General features: G+C 47.6%; 1 protein-coding gene across 2 annotated transcripts in view; it reads right to left on the bottom strand.

Moving 5' to 3' along the window:
• Window positions 1-20,537, bottom strand: part of EDC4 (enhancer of mRNA decapping 4) — a 41,313-nt gene that overhangs the window by 9,382 nt on the left and 11,394 nt on the right. For both annotated transcript variants that reach the window (XR_012586575.1, XM_074583407.1), the window contains exons 8-22: window positions 20,376-20,485; window positions 19,713-19,796; window positions 19,004-19,099; window positions 17,362-17,464; window positions 16,736-16,916; window positions 14,511-14,583; window positions 13,969-14,060; window positions 13,116-13,312; window positions 9,642-9,730; window positions 8,690-8,843; window positions 7,486-7,949; window positions 5,911-6,012; window positions 4,351-4,503; window positions 2,877-2,913; window positions 1,700-1,880 (exon numbers count right to left, since the gene is read on the bottom strand). Coding sequence is in view for 1 of the 2 variants with exons in the window: in XM_074583407.1 (XP_074439508.1) it covers window positions 1,700-1,880; window positions 2,877-2,913; window positions 4,351-4,503; window positions 5,911-6,012; window positions 7,486-7,949; window positions 8,690-8,843; window positions 9,642-9,730; window positions 13,116-13,312; window positions 13,969-14,060; window positions 14,511-14,583; window positions 16,736-16,916; window positions 17,362-17,464; window positions 19,004-19,099; window positions 19,713-19,796; window positions 20,376-20,485 (2,116 nt within the window). In the remaining variant the exon portion in view is untranslated. The remainder of the gene's footprint in view (window positions 1-1,699; window positions 1,881-2,876; window positions 2,914-4,350; window positions 4,504-5,910; window positions 6,013-7,485; window positions 7,950-8,689; window positions 8,844-9,641; window positions 9,731-13,115; window positions 13,313-13,968; window positions 14,061-14,510; window positions 14,584-16,735; window positions 16,917-17,361; window positions 17,465-19,003; window positions 19,100-19,712; window positions 19,797-20,375; window positions 20,486-20,537) is intronic.

Genomic DNA, 20,537 nt, shown 5'->3' on the forward strand with positions numbered 1-20,537 from the left:
CCCGAGGTGTGAACACTCCTCCTTGAATACATTAATCATAATAAAAGTACGTATGACTAAAGTCACTCAAACTCCACTTTGAAGATAAAAAAATAGTATAAAAATAGCCCAAGAGAGAGGGGATGTCAGGGAAGACACCATCGCGAAGAATTCCACCGCTGATTTCCGGGATCAGCCGACGGGCTGAGCCTTTCTTCCCCCCCATAGGGACGCCTTTGGGTAAGACTTCGATTACACCGAGCGCTTTCTCGGGGACTTAGAAATTTCTCTAGAGAATCTCTACCCTACATTTATAGCCAGGCTGTATCGTTTATAATTTTGTCGCGCGTTTGTATACTTAGCAATATCTTTATTTGCACGTGCTTTGCAGACAGTGTATTTATCACCGGCAATCCTAAAGAACCTGTATATCCGTTGTTTAAATAAGCTGCACTGTTTAAGTAGCTAGTCGTTCCGCTTTCTCACTGAACGCGACCAAAACTACAGAGAGGCCGTGCTAGTTCGGGAGCACGACTAGACTGAAGGTGCAGTCCACTATTAGTGTATCCAAATCGTAGTAGTTTAATACATATTAAACGCGATTGGACTGATAGTGCTGAATTGGGCATCACTCAGAATTTAAACCTAGCCGCACCTAGCCTCCCACCTCGGTGAGGAGTGTTAGAACGCAAGGGGGTTTATCTTCTGCCAAAACCGCTTGGCCCCGTTTCACGCAACACTCACAAAGCAACCAAGCTCTCTGAAGGAGCCAACACACAAACACCGAGATGCATGTGCATCTTAAAAAAAAAAAAAAAACCAACACACAACAAAACAACAAACCAAAACCAAACAAAACCCCCCAACAAAACAAACAATGAAAAGACAATTTAGCTGCCGACAAAATTCAGTGCAGATATGAAGTCGTGCGGATAGGGGAAAGTTATTATAATATAGCTCTAGCCTCCTGACTACAGGAGAAAGCTATCCGAATTATCTATGAAAGTACCAGTTCGGTAGTCAAAAAGGAACATCCAAGACTAATAGAGAATACAGAGATCATTGTCACCGCATAGAAGTTAAGAGTGGTTTCAGACATGCAACAGGCTAGCGCTGCTCAGTTTGGGGAACGCGACCAAATTCAGTCCAGCGAAGGACGTAGAGGAACCGACTACTCACAATACAATAAAAGTAATCGGATACCAGGTTTGAAAACACCAAAAGAAAGTACTTTTCAGACAACACGTTAGGGACCTGTGGACCACCAGAGGCATATATGGGTCCAGACAGGATAATTCTACACTCAGCTATGCAGTGCGGCAGTCTGCTGCTATTTCTGGGGCAAATACTGACGTGCCTTACGGAGGAAAGGATCATCCCGTAATTACTCTTGTGCAACTGCCAACTGCCTGATGCAGGATAACGCATTAGGCGCGCCTCTAGTCTACTCCAGCATTGCAGCACTTATGGTCTTAATGGGTAACTAGAAGATCTAGCGTCACGGAGAAAGCAGCGGTTCTTCTCTGTTCTATTTCTGAGTTTCTTGCCCTTAGAAAGGGACTGAGAGGAACCGAAACAGCTTATGCTGCAGCCAGGCAATTTTACTGCACCTGTGGCCCATGCTACCAAGATCCTTCAACTTCCTTAGCTTTCCTCAGATCTCTAGTCTGCCCACAGCCTTCCACTCTACCTCCCACGCAACATTTGCAAACAAGGATACGTTCCTGCTCCTGCTGGGAGTCAATCACCCTCTCCACATGGCCCATAAGGGAGCTCTGAATGGCATCAAGGTGATCCGTGAGTCTCTGCAGCAGCTCCATCTGGTTCTGACGCAGCTCGGAGAGCTCCCGCTGTTGGCTCCTCAGTATGCACATCAGCTCATCCTGGAACTCCGGTGTCACCTATGCGTGGAGAGGACAAACATTCATTTCTAATAGGATCGGAAGTCAGTCAAGCTTTCTGCTAGGCATTAAGTCAACCCCCGTGCCTAGGAACGAAGCATAACACGCAAAGCAGAAAATGGGGTCACCTTAAAGCCTATTTCTAAGACTTTTGTCCCAAGAAATAAACTGACAAAGCAAAGTGCATGAAGTTCCCACATGGAATTCATAAACAATTGCTTAGAATATCCTCAACTGTTTAGATTCAAGACCCTTGCTAGAGCTCTGACATCTGAAAGAAAACAGGTTCTATTCACTTTTTGGCCAGGTACTGAGAGAAAGTCTTTACGCCTCTGAATGTAAATAATGACCTCCAACACTTAGGAAAAGAGCTGTGCAATCAGTAGAGGAAGAAAGAGGTTTCTCAGAGCACTTTTTCAGCTCTTTCATTTATTTATGAATAACCAAACAACTGGAGAAGTATACATCTATGGTTTGTTGTCTCTTCAGCTGCTCAAAATATTCAGAAGAGGAATACACATCAAGGGCAGTTTAAAGAAGTGTATGCAACTCTGCTGAGAGCATTTTCTGTCAGATACGGAGATACTATCAACAGGGATAAGAAATTCCAACAGGCCAGTCCCCCTTACTTTGCTGCGAAGAGCTTATCCTGCTGACGACACATGGGAGTTGGCTCGGCAGGGAAGAGGAAACAAGTGGTAGAGTCTTGGGTAACACAGTGCTTGTGAGCACACAGAAATTTACATCGCTACGCAAAGGCGAGAAGGAAGGGAGGAAGCTGTCGGTCCAGACAGCACTAAGCGGCTCCGTCTCTGCTGCTCAGAACAGAGCAACGCCAAGCCTGAGCACAGCCCCACCTCAACCTGCTTGGGCACAGCAGTGGCCCACAGTGCTTCAGGGAACTGGGATGAACTTTCTCTCAAGTCTTTAGTAACGCAGTCAATAGAGATGAAGCATCATGCCCTTGGGAGGGACTGCAGAGCGGCTCTGACTCACCTGGTTGTTAGAGGATCTTGGCGACTGGTTCATATCCCTGGAAATAAAAAAAAAAAAAAAAAAAAAAAAGAGAAAAAGTAGTAATCCAATTATGTCAATTAGCTGCTCTTATTATCCAAGTCTTCTGCCAAAACAGATCACACGTTTTACAGCTGGTTTAGATTTTACACTCCAGCTCATGCTTCTGTTTTGCCTAGTACAACTCAAAGAGCGACGGCAAGGCGATGAAATCCCAGGCCTTACAGCAGCTGTGACTCCTTCAATTGCGCAATCCACAGGCCCCGAAGCTCCTTACAGACTGGTCCCTTCGCAGGGAGGAGATCTGAAGCAAGTCTTAATGAGGAGTGTTACAAAGGAAAAAACGCACACTGATTTTTCAGTTTTGTCCAAATTCAAAGCCAGGGAAGGCTTTGCCCAACCACTTTTGAACATCTCCTGATATTTTACAAAGAAAAAGCAAGTACCTGTTTGCTAAATACAGAATTAATGAGCTTCAAATAATCTAGAATGATTCCAGCTCTCAAGGTGAAGAAACCAGTGATGCATTCCAGCATATACAGCACAAGAAAAAAAATCACTGAACTGATTCACTAATATTGCACGTCTCCATCACAGTCACACATTTATGAATATTCAAACGCTACCAGAAGGGAAGTACACATTTGTCGTTCCTAGACAGCATTTTTCCCATCCAGCAACTTTAAAAGGACTGAGGCAGGAAAAATGAAAGGCATTTCTGAGGCTAAGAGTTTCTGGGTGTCACAGTACAGGACCACAGCCAGAAACGTAAGGCCATAGCCCATCTTTGTTGTAATCTGCACAGATAGAGATCCAAATCATGGAGTTATGGGAAGACAAGAAGGGGATAGAGCGCCCCGTGCAGAAGCTGTGCTGCTCTCCTCACACTTAACGCAGACAGGTTCGTCTAATTTCCCACAGGCAGACCTTTCCAGTCATCAGTTTTCACTTACAAGACATTCACACGGGCACGTTTAGAAACACACAAAAGCAGCAGGTAGGTAACAAACAGTAGATATTGTTGAACAAGGGCACCGTGCCAGCGTTCAGAAGCCAACCAAAAATGGAGACCCCCCTTAAGCTAGACTCACAGCGCCACAGTTCCAATGAAACCTTCACTGAAACTGGCAAATGGATCCAGTGTCGTCCCCCCCAGCAACGCGCAATTCATTTCCCACACATTCTTCTGAAGCCCAGGCTGTATTTTGGATTTTGAGTCACAGCTGGAAAGGTAGTGCAGAACCTACTCCCACACCCCCTGAGTGGCAGCCAGCATCTGAGAATCCATCAATGCTTTCTGTGGCATTTTACTGCCATTTGCAAAATGGGATGAGGGTTGGGAGCACCTGGCCATAGCCCAGCCTCAGACCCTAGTCTCGCTGCTAATGGCTACAGCAGGTTGTGACCCTCCACAGCTCTTCCCACAGCCACCTGCGTTCTGGCAAGCCCAGCATACCCGTCATCTTTCTTGCCCTTCCGCTTTAGCTTTGGGGAAGCCCGGGGGGACGCCTTGGCTTTCCAGTCCTTCACAGGCAGCCTCTGCGTAGACGCTTTGGCACCAAATCCACCTGACGTAGAAGCCAAGCTTGCAACTTCATCATCATGGTCACTACGAAGGAACAGCAGGGGAGAGGACATCACTTGCAATACCGGACAGCATTAGCCTTCACTAAGGGGAGGGGACTCACACTCTGCTCTTCATCCACACACGGCCAGAGTCACACAGCTAAGGACGCCTGTCACCTTGATCTTTAACACAGAGACCTCTAGGGAGCTCAGCACATGCTGTTCGTTTGGATCCAGGTCTGCTCAGGCTGAGCTACAGCGCTGCGCAGCAAGACTTGAAGGGTCCCTGCATTAGGGACAACTGTGGTTCGGGCAGCATGGCAGAACAGCGCCTGTTCTTGCTGCGTACACACACTAGCACGTACGCCCTAGGATGTGACGCTGACCCAGCAGGGAACCCAAGCACAGCACATCCTTACAGCTTTACAGACAGAAAGCGCTTAACGCAGCAAGTATTGCAGGAACAGAGGAGAAATAAGGTTGAGCCCAGAAAGCGTGTGATCCTCAGTATCTTGGGAGTCTTTCAGCTGCTGACCAGCCATCCAACACAGGCCGCACGCTTCATGTCTGAATCGTGTGGATTATGAATGAACCCTCAGCAATCATAGAATGTTTCGGGTTGGAAGGGACCTTAAAGCCCACCCAGAGCCACCCTCTGCCCTGGGCAGGGACACCTCCCACCACACCACGTTGCTCCAAGCCCCGTCCAGCCTGGCCTTGAACACCTCCAGGGATGGGGCAGCCACAGCTTCTCTGGGCAGCCTGGGCCAGGGGCTCACCACCCTCACAGCAAAGAATTTCTTCCTCAGATCTCACCTAAATCTCCCCTCTTTCAGTGTAAACCCCTTCCCCCTCGTCCCATGGCTCCCCTCCCTGATCCAGAGTCCCTTCCCAGCTTTCCTGGAGCTCCTTTAGGGACTGGCAGGGGCTGGAAGGTCTCCCCGGAGCCTTCTCTTCTCCAGGCTGAACCCCCCCAGCTCTCTCAGCCTGTCCTCACAGCAGAGGGGCTCCAACTCTCTGAGCATCTTCGTGGACAGAGGCCAAACAGGGCTGAGCTTGCCAGGCACACAGAACGTGCCGACGGAGCTTTAGAGTGGCTCCTGAAGGAGCAAAGATGTCAAGAGCAAGAAACTAACTCCTGAGATACTCTCGCTACCTTACCTGGGGCACAGTATTTGGAAACTGATCCCTTAATAGGTTTTCACTAGTAATTAAACCAAGTCTGGTCCATGCTCTTAGGAGCAGCACAGTCAGACCTTTCCAGAGGCCAATCTTGTGATCAGCTGAAGTCATCAGAACACTACAGAAGCTGGGCTGCACACACACACGAAGTCAGGAGACAAAGCAAAGACATTCACCCCACACGTGAAGGCTTGCTGGGGACAGAAGCACAAATGCAGCCTGAACTGAGTCCATGCAGGGCGAGAGAGGGGGCTGAGCACTCTGGTACCTTTGTTCTGCACTAGCATCCTGGCTGTCATGCTGCAGCAGGTGGTAGCTGTGCCGATGATAGGAAGAGCTCTTGTGCTTTTCTTCAACCTCATCCCTTGGGCTAGAGGAGGGGATAAAAAAAATAAATGGCAATACCACCATGAAATTCTCTTTCAGCTTGGGTATTTGCTCACTTCATTTCTCATGAGAGATCCTGGTAGAAGGTCTAAACCCAACAAAAACCTCACACCTACATGCAGAGATCCAGAAAGTGGTGTTTAGAGGCACTAAACACTCACACCTCTTCATGTGTTTTTCTGGGGGCCTTAAGAAGGGAGAAGCAGCTCAGCTATGCTTCAGGCACCAACCAACAACAATCTCCCAACAGGCATTCATGGAACACAAGTGAGCCGCTACTCAAAATGGGTAGTATGGTGTACTGCCGCGAATACCATCATCTTGGGTTTGGTTTTCCTCAAGTAACACTGATCAATGGGGCAAAAAAATCATCAGTTCATCAGCTGAAAAAACCACCAGCTTCTCAATTCTTTAAAGTGTCTGAAGAAGCGTGCGAATTTGAAGGGCTAGGTCTACCAGAGAGAACACAATCGTAAAAGTGAATCTAATCCAAGTTACATAAAGATTTTGAAAGCAAATTGCACCTGCTTCTAAGCTGTAAACTAGGTCTGTCTGAACTCAGCTCACAGGAAGATTTTTAGACAGAAGCAAGCATTTCTTGCTTTCACAGCAGCTCATGGCTTGACTGAGCTGGAATGTTAAAAAAAAAAATAAAAATCTCCAAGATCCAGAGATCTCTGACTTGATATGAGAAGTCCTGAAGAATTCGAAGACAGAGTGGGATCGAGGGGAGTTGCAAACGCTTATAAAAGTATTTTCTCAACTTCTAGTTATGAGCAAAAGCAAAAACACTGCGTAGAGACACAGCCTCGGTGCCCTCCCCAGTGCCATCAGAACTGAGACTTTTCTCTTGCAATTCTGATGGGAGCAAAGAGCCCTGGACAGCCCGAGGGACAGCACCGGACATGCTCAGCCCGCTAGTCCTGTTGAAAAGCATGGTGTTTGCAGGCCCTCACACTAATTCCGTGATGAATCCTAACATTGCTCCAGTGTAACAGTTTGCTCCTGGTAAGCAGGCGTAGGTGATGCTGCCCCACTCTGCACGCCTGCTCCACAGAGACATTGCCAGCTATTTTCTGCCTTTTAAAGTACTTATTTATAACGCTCGCTGCACAGAGCCAATCCAAGGAGAGAGATATACAATTAACCCAAAAATCAAGTCTCCATTCCCAGGTGAACACAAAGGCCAATAAATTGGACTTTTCACCTTCTTAACCGAGATCCTTTATGCTGCAAGGAGCGTGAGAGAGCACAAATTGTTAGAGCTGGCCTAGGAAGTACAGGACACCCCGTACACAGAGCAGGCACACAGGAAAGTTGAATCATCAGATCCTTTTAGGAAAGGGAAGGATGGAGAACTGTTCTGGTTTAAACACAATGTAAGAGCTTTACACCAAGTTAGCAGTTTGCCAAGCGCAATGAAATTGCCTTAAGCAAGACAAACCCAAGTGATTACCTGTCTGCCATGCTGTTCCTGGTTTCTCTGGTTATGTCAGGAGCTGCTGGCCACGGCTGACTCACGACACTGTCAGAAGATGCATTTTCCTGAGTTAAAGCAGTCTCCAGTAATGATGGAGCATTCAGTCTGTCCACCTCCACTGGAGGCATGTCCAAAGAGTGGTGGCTGTGCTCAGAATTGTGCCGGTTCCTCGGAGACAGCAAATGCAAAGCTGAGGCAGCGGATGCCATACTGTCTGCGTGATGACTGGGCTCCAGCACCTCCGCAGGGAGCCCAGACGGAGCTGCCGCAAAGCTGCGTTGCAAAGTCTCGGAAGCAATCTCTGGGATATCCTGGGACATGGCTGTGGAGGCAGAGGAAATGACGTCTGGCGAGCGCTCGCGGGTGGGAGAAGCCTGGGGCACCACCAAGGGCTCCACCTCCTGCAGTTCCAGTGCTAGAGAGGGGTTTCCTGGCGTGACCTGTATACAAAAAAAATCAAACAAGAGCCTTCAGGGTAATGTGGAGACACCCCAAGAACTCCTGGTACCTTACACAAACCACCTCTGGAAACAGCTGGCTCTGTCCTTTCCTCATGTGATCCCTGTGCTCTCACTCTGTTCAGTAGATGAAGAAGGACCCCAAAACTTGTAACGGACTCTTAGCTGGGCTGACAACACACTTAACCCAATGCTAGTTCGAACAGACTTTCAAAAGAGAATGTAACACCAGTTCTACCTTGCTGCTCTGCTCCAGGATCCTTTCTCTTTGAGGGGAAAAAGTTAATTTTAACATTTAATATCTCCTGGATTTAAAGTTTATTTCAATGTCAAAATTTGGTCATAATCTGTTTTACGATCACACCCGGAAAGAAAAATTTAGGAATAGGAAATGATGGTTTCAGACCCGTAAGACCAGCAAGGAGGAAGAAACCTTTCCGGATAGCACTGTCTCCTAACGTAAACCATTTCCAACCATTGTGATAGTGACAGCACAAGCTAGAGCTGTCTCTAGTTTTCAGAGACACGCTATTTTATACCGTCAAGTTCCATTAACACGGGTAAGCCTGGCTGCAGATCCGTGCCCACAGCTGTGTTTTCCAGAGGGCAGCCGCTGGCCCTGTTATGATCCAAGTAAGTCTAATTTTCAGCCCGCGCAGGCCCATAGAGACAGGTCCCTTGGCCCACGAGAAGAAGGAAGGGAGCAGCATTTGGAGCCTTACTGGAACAGGTGCCTTTGGCGTTAGCTTGTCAGGGAGGCCTGGGATAAGAACCGAATGGCTCCTAGGGCTAGTCTGGAGACTGCTGCTACTGCTGCTCAGTGTCAGGCTGGTGTCCAGCTGCATCTTTGGGCTCACAGTCAAGTCTTCCGACGGCCTACAGAAAACAGAGACACAACCAAATCAAGCAGGCCAACCTAATTATACAGATCTGCATCAAACACTCAAACTGAGGAGATGGGATCCACAGGTCAATGCAGGAGCCCAACCCAAACTTCACTAGTGTTCTCCAAGCCCTTGCTCTTTCCACTGTGGTCAGCCACTGCCTGTCAACTCCCACCTGCATCTCCTAGTCCCCACACAGCCCAAAGAGAGACCAGGTGGGAACCAAAAAAAAAAAAAAAAAAAAAACAGAGGGGCATCGCAGTCTCTTAGAATTCAAGGTGTCAATGAGAGAAGGGACCTGTTGTATCTTCAGTTCACGCTGTACAGAGTTTAAGGAGAAACAGGACACTATGGGATAGGTCTTTGTCCTTTTCCCAGCCCCCAGAAGGGAAGTTTCTCCTGTTGTGCAGCCCAACCCACCTCAACATTAGTAAGACTTTCCTAACAGTCCCAATTATCTTCCTGTCCTTGGTGGCTGCAGCGTTCTCTTACCTGTAAACAACGACAGCCCTTTGGGGGAAGCATGTAAAGCAACAAAACTGAGATGCAATAAGAGAATCCCTGCGAGGCACAAATGAAACACTGTTTCGTCCCCTTGGATGACAACAGGCATGCTCCAGGCTGCACTAGAGATGCAAACAGTTGCCCATATAGGGACTTTGGGACTCAGGCCAATTTCTAACTCTGGTTACGATCTCCTCTCCTACAAGATGCACTACAGCTCTGCTTCACCCTGAAGGACACTATCAGCTCAGCTGCAGATGTATTATTTAATACACGCGCCATTTACCTGGGCATAGAGGCATCCGTGACAGAAGTGCTGCTCATGGCTGTGACTGCCGTCAGGGAACTGACGCTGCTGCCCGGAGACACAGCGATCTATAAGAAAATACACAGCGGTCAGGATGTGACAGAAAAGTCCAAGAGTAGAACTGGACCTGAGAATGCTGGCTCCAGAAGAACTCCTAAGGAGTCTTTGGCAAAGAGGGAACAGAAAAAAAAAATAGGTTGAGTTCTACTGCCAGGGTGCTCAGGTGCTAGTCAAAGGCAAGCCCAATACATCCTCATCACGTGAGCCACGACTGCTTTTATTGAGCAACTGCTCTCCCCAAACAAAGCATCGTTCTGCAGGGCTTAGCACCAGATCCCCATTTTGTTTTTTGAGCTAGACTGCTCTCATCAAGATGCATTGCCAGTAGCAAGGCCAGAGTCTGTGCTGGGTTTAGGTCCTGCATTGCTGATCAAGGGAGGGAAGAATGCTCCAACGTGCAAGAAGAGGTACTGCTCATCTAGCTAGCTGGCTGACGGTGAAGAGCACAGGTGGACATGCTAGTCCCCACTGCTGCTTCTGGATACCAAGAAACACCTACAGAGAACACCAACATAAGCACACAAGTGCTCAGCTGGGAAAGTTGGTTTGGCCAAGCTTCTTGCGTTTCACACTGCTTATGGCAGAGAGCAGAGATTGAGCTAAACAACTTCTCTCTGCTGCCTTGGGAAGGCGACCCATCCTTGGGCACAAAATTAACTTTTGCACTCAGCAACTTTCTAGGAACATCAAAACCTTTAGGAGTTTAATTTATTCCTTGCTCCTCAAGTTGTCGCCGGTGTGGCGCACTCTCATCAGTCAGCTCAGCACTAACTGCGTTTCTACCCATCTCCACATGCTGCCCATCCCCATCCAGGCTCCTCCAGCTCAAGCTGGTGACAACCAGGGGTTCCTCCCTTGGAGGAGGAAGCCCTGCCTTAGGATGTGCACGTGGAGTGCTGCTCACAAGCACTCTCCTCTGGGCCTGCAAGAACCACATCAGCACGGCAAATATCAGCTGAGGGTCCGTTTCGCACAGGGAGGCAGAGAAAACACAAGCACCGCAGCTTCTCACTAGGGCAATCCACACCTTGTAATTATATTGCAGATCACTTTTCAAAATGCTTCTTAATTTACATCTACTCCCATTCTAAAAGCACGTGGAGAAAACGACAGTCACAAATTGAGTGAGGCACGGAAGCAGGTTATAAAGCAAGAATATCTGAACGGGTTTAAGACAAACTAACACGATACTTGGATGAAGAATGGCAAAGAAACAGTGAGCTCCTGCACTTCTGCTTGTTGGCATAACCCAGAAGGGGCAGCAGAACCCTGCACCGAGTCAGACAGATGCACACTGCCGGTGCCAGCCAGCCTCTAGAAGTGCCCGGCAGGACCCCAAGGTATGTGACGCGGCGCTGCCGGCCATGCACACCTGACAGAGCATTAAGAGAAATTCCGTGTTTTCTGATGGCTCCATCAGAGCTCCACTGCGGTGTAAATGCTTGCTTACGGCTCTTCACCAAGACACTTTGCTATCCTTTGCAGAGATCAAAGATGATGGAACAGCTCGTTCTGGGTGTCATCTCAAGGCATGTGGAGGAAAGGAAAGCTATCAGAAGTACTCAGCATGGATTCACCAAGGGGAAATCATGTCTGACTAATCTGATAGCCTTCTACGATGGCATGACTAGATGGATAGATGAGGGGAGGGTGGTAGATGTGGTCTACCTTGACTTAAGCAAGGCGTTTGACACGGTCTCCCACAGCATCCTCATAGGGAAGCTTAGGAAGTGTGGGTTAGATGAATGGACAGTGGGGTGGATAGAAAACTGGTTGAAAGACAGAGCTCAGAGGGTTGTGATTAGGGGCACAGAGTCTAGTTGGAGACCAGTGACGAGTGGTGTTCCCCAGGGGTCAGTACTGGGTCCAGTCCTCTTCAACATATTCATCAATGACCTGGATGAGGGGATAGAGTGCGCCCTCAGCAAGTTTGCTGATGACACCAAGCTGGGTGGGGTGGCTGACACACCGGAAGGCTGTGCCGCCATCCAGAGAGACCTGGACAGGTTGGAGATCTGGGCAGAGAGAAACCTTATGAAGTTCAACAAGGGCAAGTGGAGGGTGCTGCACCTGGGAAGGAACAACCCCATGCACCAGTACAGGTTGGGTGCTGACCTGCTGGAGAGCAGCTCTGTGGAAAGAGGCCTGGGAGTCCTGGTGGACAACAGGATGACCATGAGTCAGCAATGTGCCCTTGTGGCCAAGAAGGCCAATGGCATCCTGGGATGCATCAAGAAGAGCGTGGCCAGCAGGTCGAGGGAGGTCATCCTCCCCCTCTACTCTGCCTTGGTGAGGCCGCACCTGGAGTACTGTGTCCAGTTCTGGGCTCCCCGGTTCAAGAGGGACAGGGAACTGCTGGAAAGGGTGCAGCAGAGGGCTACAAAGATGATTAGGGGACTGGAACACCTCTCTTCTGAAGAAAGGCTGAGGGATTTGGGTCTCTTCAGTCTGGAAAAAAGACGGCTGAGGGGTGACCTTATCAACGCTTATAAATACTTAAAGGGTGGGTGTCAGGAGGATGGGGCCAGGCTCTTCTCAGTGGTGCCCGGGGACAGGACAAGAGGCAATGGGCACAAACTTGAACATAGGAAGTTCCACCTAAACATGAGGAGGAACTTCTTTACCCTGAGGGTGACAGAGCACTGGAACAGGCTGCCCAGAGAGGTGGTGGAGTCTCCAACTCTGGAGACATTCAAAACCCGCCTGGACATGTTCCTGTGTAACCTGCTCTAGGTGACCCTGCTCTGGCAGGGGGGTTGGACTAGATGATCTCCAGAGGTCCCTTCCAACCCTATGATTCTATGATTCTATGATCACCAAATCCCGGGGAATGCTTCATGTGCTTCCTGATACTGAAACCCCCGGCGCAAGCACAGAAGACTTGCCTTCTGCACAAGTGAAGGCCTCCTGAGTCAGATTCAAACAAACCCACTGAGCTACTGGATCAACAATTTGCAGGTCTCATGCAGATGTTACCGTCCCAGCCACCTACTTGATCATTTCAGACATGCACTTCCCCAGCACCCCATTAGACAGGGTAGGCAGAGGTGGCGTATTTTCTTCCATTGTATCACAACCCCCAACAACACGTGTAAACCAGTCTGCCAGCTTAGATATGGTTATTTAGCAAACCTGTATTTCTACGCAACACAGCTATGTCAGCAGCTTTGCAGCTAAACACAGCACTCGCAACACAAGCTTAGGCCGGCGTAGCATTTTAGATGTGCCAACATGCCTTTACTCAGTTTGATTACATGCACAGAGTTTCCTGCGTGCTCTGCATTCAGCTAGCATAGCCTACCAGAGTCTTTACGGCCTAGAAAAAGTTCCCAAAAGTATCAAAATCCAAACCCACCCCTTGTACCACCAATAACGGTGCTGCTCGCTGGTTACCTGTTGAAGAGATGTACTCGGTGTCATGAACGCATCTGGAGTCATCAGCTTGGGCTTAGCATCATTTGAGAGAGAAAGGAAGTCTGCTGGTACGGGCAGATCAGCAATACGCCGCAGATCTGGTTGAGAGCCGTGCACCGAGCCTTTTTCAGATCCCAGCCCTTCTGTGCTTAGATCAGCCATGTGGTCTGGAAAGGCTTCCAAGGGAGAAATACAAATCAATTGACACGAACTTCCCCCAAAAGCTAAAGCTTTAATTCCACGAAGTATGAACGTAGGCCATCGCCTACCATACTGGATTCCAAAAGAACAAGCAAAAACCCAATTTTTTGGGGGTTTCGCACATCCCAATTAAAGCTAAGGGCAAGGCAAATCCCGTGTCATGCTTAGTCTATGTAGGCTAAACAACGGATGTTATCAGTTTTGATAATAAGAGATCCAAGTTTCTTTTCTTCTCTAAATGCAAGGCCAGTTTAACAGCCACGTCCCAGAATGGTGAATGAACTGAAAAGAGCGTGCAACACACAGCCCAGTCCCCTCTACTCCCAAAGCTCTGGTGTCACTCTTAATCTCTTCCGCCTGACAAGAGACAAACGTCAAGTTTCTGGCACAAGTGTCAAATCACACAGAAAGGTGAACTCAAGCATGCACAAAGCATTAGCGCCACTAGCCTAACATGTCCCCACGCTCCATACTCACACCAGGCTCAAGTGGCCTGCTTCACGGATAGTCTATATTCAGAATCCTTTACGCAACGACACCACTCTATTACAAAGATGCACCCAAAGCTGCCCCCCTCAACAACCTTTAAAGGCTCAGCAACACTGAAGATCGATTTAACACAAACGCTCACCAAATTCTTCATGAGAGCTGTGAGAAGGCATGGATGCACTCATGTCAGGGCTATGAAGAGGCTGGAATCTAATCTGCACATCCTGTAGGGCCCTGAAAAAAAAAACAGGCATCTCTGATTAGTTTATGAATCCCTGAGAGAAGTCTAAGGCTTAGAAGATTTCTCTTCATGGAACTGATTCCCTAGGAATATGCTTTAGTGTTTTCTGCCTGTGACAGAAGCAGCAGAAGCTGATCCTCATTCAGCTGTGTCACCCGGTTCTGGAGTCCAGGGTATTTGAGAGACGTTTCCCAGCACTTACGCATGAGCGCAACTCTTAAGTCACCACGTACTCATGGCAACAAAAATACTAGCTTGCCACAGCACCACGCAGGGCTACTTCCTGACAAGGCCATACGGAACACACCACAGCTAGAAGTTTCTACGGGTCCAAGTAGTTTTGGTTATGAGCAAAAGGAATTGGTAAGTTAAATTTCTATAGGTCGGTGCAGGATTAGGATGACCGCAGACAGCTGCCCATGGTACCTGCTCCACATACTCACTTGGTGTGCACACAGAAGAGTTTTATCAGCACGCCTGCTGCTGATTCCACAGCCCCAGCTCCCTGAGCACCTTCTGGAAACGAGACAAAAGTAAAATATGAAGTTGGATGCAAACTGCAGAAAAAGTACCATGTGATGTTTTCACAGAATGTGAAGCAGGAGAGAACCAGCACCATACGGCTTCATCGTGTCTCCGCTTCAGAGGTGGATTCACCCTGTTAAGGGAAAGTATATTCTACATGCCCTTTACTTTACAATGTGAGAGCAATCAAATTTGCTCTACTCCAGCCAAATAAGCCTCAAGGAAGAGAGGGGGGGAAAAAAAAAAGGACACCTCGTAAAAGACACTAGGTAAAGAGGTGGAAGCTGAGGTCTGGAACTGCCAGCAATTTGTTCTGTCTGGCTGTTGAAGTGACTGGTTAGATATATTTTAAGGGAGACACTGTAGACAGAAGGCACAGAGGCACATCATACAGAAGTTCAGAGTAGGGCTCAAGCATCCCTCCTGGCTTTAAACAACTGTCGTTATGAAGAGCTCGGCAGTAACCTCCCATCAGCCAGCACTGACAACATTCACGCAGCACCTGTATGGGTCTCACTGCTAAGAAAGGAGACTGAGTAGAAAAGATAAACCTAACTCCCCATAAAAAAAAATAATAAATTGGCATTCCTATGTAAATTGTCCTAATCATGTGAGCACCAATTGGGGACCTCAAGTTTCAGTCCCAGTCTGTGGCTGACTTGCTACATGCATCAGTCATTTTTACTTCTGCATTTCAGAGCAGTATGCCACAAATATTGTCAACAACACGAATTAACTATTACGTACAATAACAGCCATAGGGAAGCACATCATACAGCTGTACTGACAGTCCGGGAACCTTTCTAACAAGAAATATGCTGATGTTATTCAAAGCATCTTTCCAAATCTTACTAACAGAAAGGTAGGAGATCAGGAGCAAGCCAAGAGTGGGACAGAGGCAGCAACCAAGGAATGCCTGCCTGGGACAGTTCTCCACAGGATTTTCTATCATGTTCATTGCAGTAACAGCCAGAAGAACATTATCTCACATGTTTCTCAGAAGACTCTCCTCTAAAAGAGAGTTCCTGGTTCATTTCTGTTGCAAGAAGGTTTATGGTTCAGGAATACACCTTCCAGGCACAATGAAGAAGAATCCCACCCTCTCCCTCAAGCCAGACTGCGTGCTGTCCTCACAGCTGTGACAGCTCGGCACCGCAATTCAGAAGCGACCAGTTGGTTTCTCAGATCATGCGCTCACACCTCTGATGTTTAATTACGCGGAGTTTACTCAAACAAGCAGTCACAGAAATATCCCCTGCCAGTTCTTCCAGGAACCCTTTTGCTCCTGTGTGCCTGCATCAAACCGTGCTGGAGGGAGACTCAGCCCTGAGCTGCCAGAGGAAGCTGTCCCCTGCGTTCTGCTGGGGGCAATGATGCTATGTGGTTACATCCCAACTCGAAAAATATGCAGTTAACCTTGTACCTTAACCAAAGCGTCACTTGCACTCACTTCAGTCTGCACAGCCCTGGAATGCTTTTTTTAATAACAGAAACACCTCAGTGGAGTTGGCATGGTAAGGGACAATGGCTACAATCTGGGTTGGGAGGTTCAAGTTCACATTAGGAATATTTTCTTTAGGAAGTGGTGCAGCCCTGGGACAGGGCACCAGAGCAGAGACAGAAGTGTCATGTTTGAGGGCCTTCAACATGCAACCAGATAAAGCCATAGGTGACCTGATCTGCCACTAGCACTAGTCCTGCTTCAAGCAGCAGGTTGGATCAGAGACCTCCAGAGGTCCCTTGTAACCAACTCTACTGTGTTTCCCTGAAGTACGGTAGCTGCACAGGAGGCATTTCATACATACTTAGAGAAGAATAATCATAGAATCATTATTTAGGTTGTAAGAGACCTTTACGATCATTGAGCCCAACCTAGCACTGCCAAGTCCACCACTAAACCACGTCCCTCACTACACGTCTTCTAAGTACCTCCAGGGATGGTGACTCCACCACTTCCCTGGGCAGCCTGTTCCAATGCTTGATAGCACTGTTGGTGAAGAAATTTTTCCTAATATCTAATCTAAGCCTCCCCTGGCACATCGCCTGTTCCTGGGGAGAAGAGACCAGCCTTTCATGAGAAGGCCAGAACCAGCCAGGAAAGAAATCCTGATCTCACAGCAGCCAAATCATCTTTGTCACCCACCTACACTCAAGTTGTCGTTTTCCTCTTCTGCTGGAAGCACTTCGGTGTGCCTTAACCGACAGCGGCTCACTGCCTGGATGCCAAAGCTTAGGACTGGGTGGGTGAGGAGGAACTCTGAGATGGAGCTGAAGTAAGCTTTGCCCTCCTCTTGGTTCTGCATCAGCTCCATCACATACAAGACCTAGAAGAATCAGAAACAGAGAGTCACTGGGCTTTCAGAGCAGACCATGCGTACGTGTGTGTGGACTACAAAGCGTAGCACCTGAACTAGATTTGGGACAATGGAAATAACATGAAGAATAAAGCCTGGGCCATTTGAATTTGAAACAGAACACCCAAGGGAGACACAATAAGCACATTCCTATCTGAGTCTCCAAACACTGGAGACAGGTGTCTCCAAACAAGAACTTTACTTTAGGGTGAGAAATAATCCTTAAGGCTTCTTAGGATTAATCAGCTGAATTGTTACCATTTGTCATCTTGTAGTGAAATAGCTGAGGCCAATCGCTGTGTTTTTAGCTATTAACATGCAAATCCTAGACCTAGGCAGCAGAACCAGTCACAGAAAGCCATTTCTCCTTCTGTCTGCATTCCCCACGCAGCCAGCAATAAAATGAACCACCTACTTTTCTCTGCACATCGCTCAGTATCAGATATTCAGCTGAGAGGTCCAGGCAGACTTTCAGGCTGGGAAGAATACTCATGGAGCTGAAGATGTCAGGAGAAAAGCTAAATCCACAAACAAGAGGTGGGGAGGTAGAGAAACCAAGGTAGATTAGCACAACCAGAATGTGAAACTGCATTACTTTAAAAAAAAAAAAAAAACAACACAAAAACATCTTAAGGAGTTTGCAGTCATATTACAGGGCAACCACCCACTAGAACAAAACCATCACTGCAAAAATTAGTGCTGCCTTCAGCCAAGAGACTTCATCAGAGAGACCACACAACAGGATCTAGATTCTGAACAATTTAAGCAACAGGTGACAGTCTGCCGTTACGTAACATGTTCCACATTCATAGGAGGACAAGAGCCAAGGCTACAGATTTAAAAACAAAAATCCACCAAACCAAAATAACCCTTCTATAGGTTTTGGACCTTTCTGCAGTATGAGGTGGAAAAGGCAGCTCTCAGCTGTATGCCATATTCTTCTCACTTTAAGAGGGCAATTCAGAAGCGGCCTTACACATGCTTGTAATCAGAGGCCACAATCCACGAGCAGAAAAGTAGAATCAGGGAACAAAAGCAGCGTGAAAGGATGGACTAAAGCAGAATTTGAACTTCTGGACTTGTGTGGCTCAGCAAGTAGAATCATAGCGTGTTGGGTTGGAAGGGACCTCTAAAGGCCATCTCGTCCAACCCCCCTGCAGTCAGCAGGGACATCTTCAACTAGATCAGGTTGCTCAGAGCCTCATCCAGCCTGGTCTTGAATGTCTCCAGGGATGGGGCCTCCACCACCTCTCTGGGCAACCTGGGCCAGTGTCTCACCACCCTCAGTGTAAAGAACTTCTTCCTAATGTCTCATCTAAACCTGCCCTGCTCTAGTTTAAACCATTGCCCCTCGTCCTATGGCTACGTGCCCTTGCAAACAGCCCCTCCCCAGCTTTCCTGTAGGTCCCCTTCAGGGACTGGAAGGTCGCTCTAAGGTCTCCCCAGAGCCTTCTCTTCTCTAGGCTGAACACCCCCAACTCTCTCAGCCTGTCTTTGTAGGAGAGGTGCTCCAGCCCTCGGATCATCTTCGTGGCCCTCCGCTGGACCCATTCCAACAGGTCCCTGTCCTTCTTGTAAGTCAGTCTTGTATAATTGCTTAAGCTCTGTCAACATGGCAGCTTCTCATTATTTAAATCAGAAAAAAAACAATAACAGGAAAAGGTCCTAGATTGGTTATTGAATATCTAATATTTCTACAGAAGAAAGCACTCAAGGCGTGCAGTTTTGGAATGCTCCTCATGCTACAGGTATGTTTATGCTCGGCAGGCCAAAACGAAGACACCAGGTCTTGGTAACACCAAGGAGACTGTATAAAAGGATCAGCCTCCCCTGCCTTGCCAAAGCTTGACCTGATACCCTGTCACAGCCGTGATAGCTTTCAACAGATAGGTCAGACTGGCAAAGGAGGTGGATCTAACTGGGGCTAGAGTAGACTCCCTTGGGAGATCAAGGATCACCTTTGCAAAGTAAGTATAGCCAGAAATTGAGAGCTTTGTTACGATCCACTTCTCAAAGTAAATCCAGCCCTTCGGGGGAGTCGGCATATCAACACCTACCGGACAGTTTGTAGACAAGTCCAAGACACAGTGCACCACATCTTCAGTTCTCTATTCTGATCTGCTCCTGTGATGAGAAATCTCCAGAAGGGAACCCTGCAGGCACAAGAGAATTAAGTTCTCTTAAAGAACTGGTCCTTCCCACAAGGACATTTCACAGAGAAGTTCCTCACAAGCCGCCCACGGTTGATTTTACCCAACCGTGTCTTAAAGTTCCCAGAAAAATCTCTGCTTCTGAGGCAGATTAGAAACCACTATAGCTCTCATTGCTCTCGAGAACCCTAAGGCCACAACTGAGTGAAGAAAGAATACACATTAAAAAACAAAACAGTTACTTTTTAATCACCTGCAGTAGAAATTTGGAGGATAACAGGCCGGTTAAAACTGACCATACCACAAACCTGAAGGAACTCATCAAATTAGAATTTTCCTTGCTTTCATGGATTTGACACTAGAATTAAGGTCACTTTATATTGTGCTCCAGAGCCTTATTTATTTCTCCACCACTGGAAAACTGACTGCAAAGAGGATGGGACTTGCTCCTGCCACAATGCAATTTTGGTTGGTTGGTTGGGTTTTTTTTGTTTGGTTGGTTGGTTTGTTTTGGTTTTGTTTTTTTTCCAAGTACAATGCAGTTATAAGGAACCCTCCAAAGGCAGAGTTAGAAGACACCACTAAACTTTGTCCAAGTACAGGATTGGAGACTTACTCTGGGTCTTGCTTTTTATGGTTGTCACAGAAGAGCAGGCAGGAAAGAGGCCTCCCATCATGGGGTTTCCACTCATGAAGACACCTAGGAAAGAATCAGAAAAGACTGAGTGTGCAGGGAGTAGTAAATAAGGAATACATAAGGTGAGTGCTGAACACATTATCCCTTGTCCAAAGACAGCATTAAGTCAGCAGCCACTATGCATTACCAGCTTGTAGCTGTTTACAAGCCTATATAAAATAAGGAGATTAGAGCCCATATGGCCATAGACTGTGGCCAAAACCCAAAGAGTTCATGTGTTGATGTTTGGTTTGGTGTCTTAACAAGGGCACAATACATAAGAGAAGTCAACCTTGAGAAGAACAGCTCAGAGAAGCTTTCTGCATTTACAGGGACAGTGCAGAAGAGTTTGACTACAGCCTGTGCAGAGCACAGAACTCCTGCTTCCAGACACAGCTCTTCGGTTAACTTCACCAAACCGTAAGCACGCGTCATATTCAGTGATACAACTCTTCTGCAACAAATTACTTCACAAACTTTCACCCTATATCTTTATAATGTCCTGAGAATGACCGCTGCAGGTAATTCCGTAACAAGGAAACTGTCCCAGTCAAAATGCTGCTCTCTGTTCCAAGATCCTTCATTTTCTAACCCTCCAGTTACCTTGGCTCATCTTGCCCCTCAATATAGATCTGCCAGAATTTGACAAAACCATCATGGCTTGCTGTGGCCAACACAGTTCCATCTGGAGAAAGTGCTCCCTCGCTCAGGCACTAAACAGAGAGGGGGGGGTAAAAAGACACAGAAAAGTGATTTCATAGCTCT

This window comes from Larus michahellis, chromosome 4 (genome assembly GCF_964199755.1).
Source record: "Larus michahellis chromosome 4, bLarMic1.1, whole genome shotgun sequence".
NCBI classification, from domain to species: domain Eukaryota; kingdom Metazoa; phylum Chordata; class Aves; order Charadriiformes; family Laridae; genus Larus; species Larus michahellis.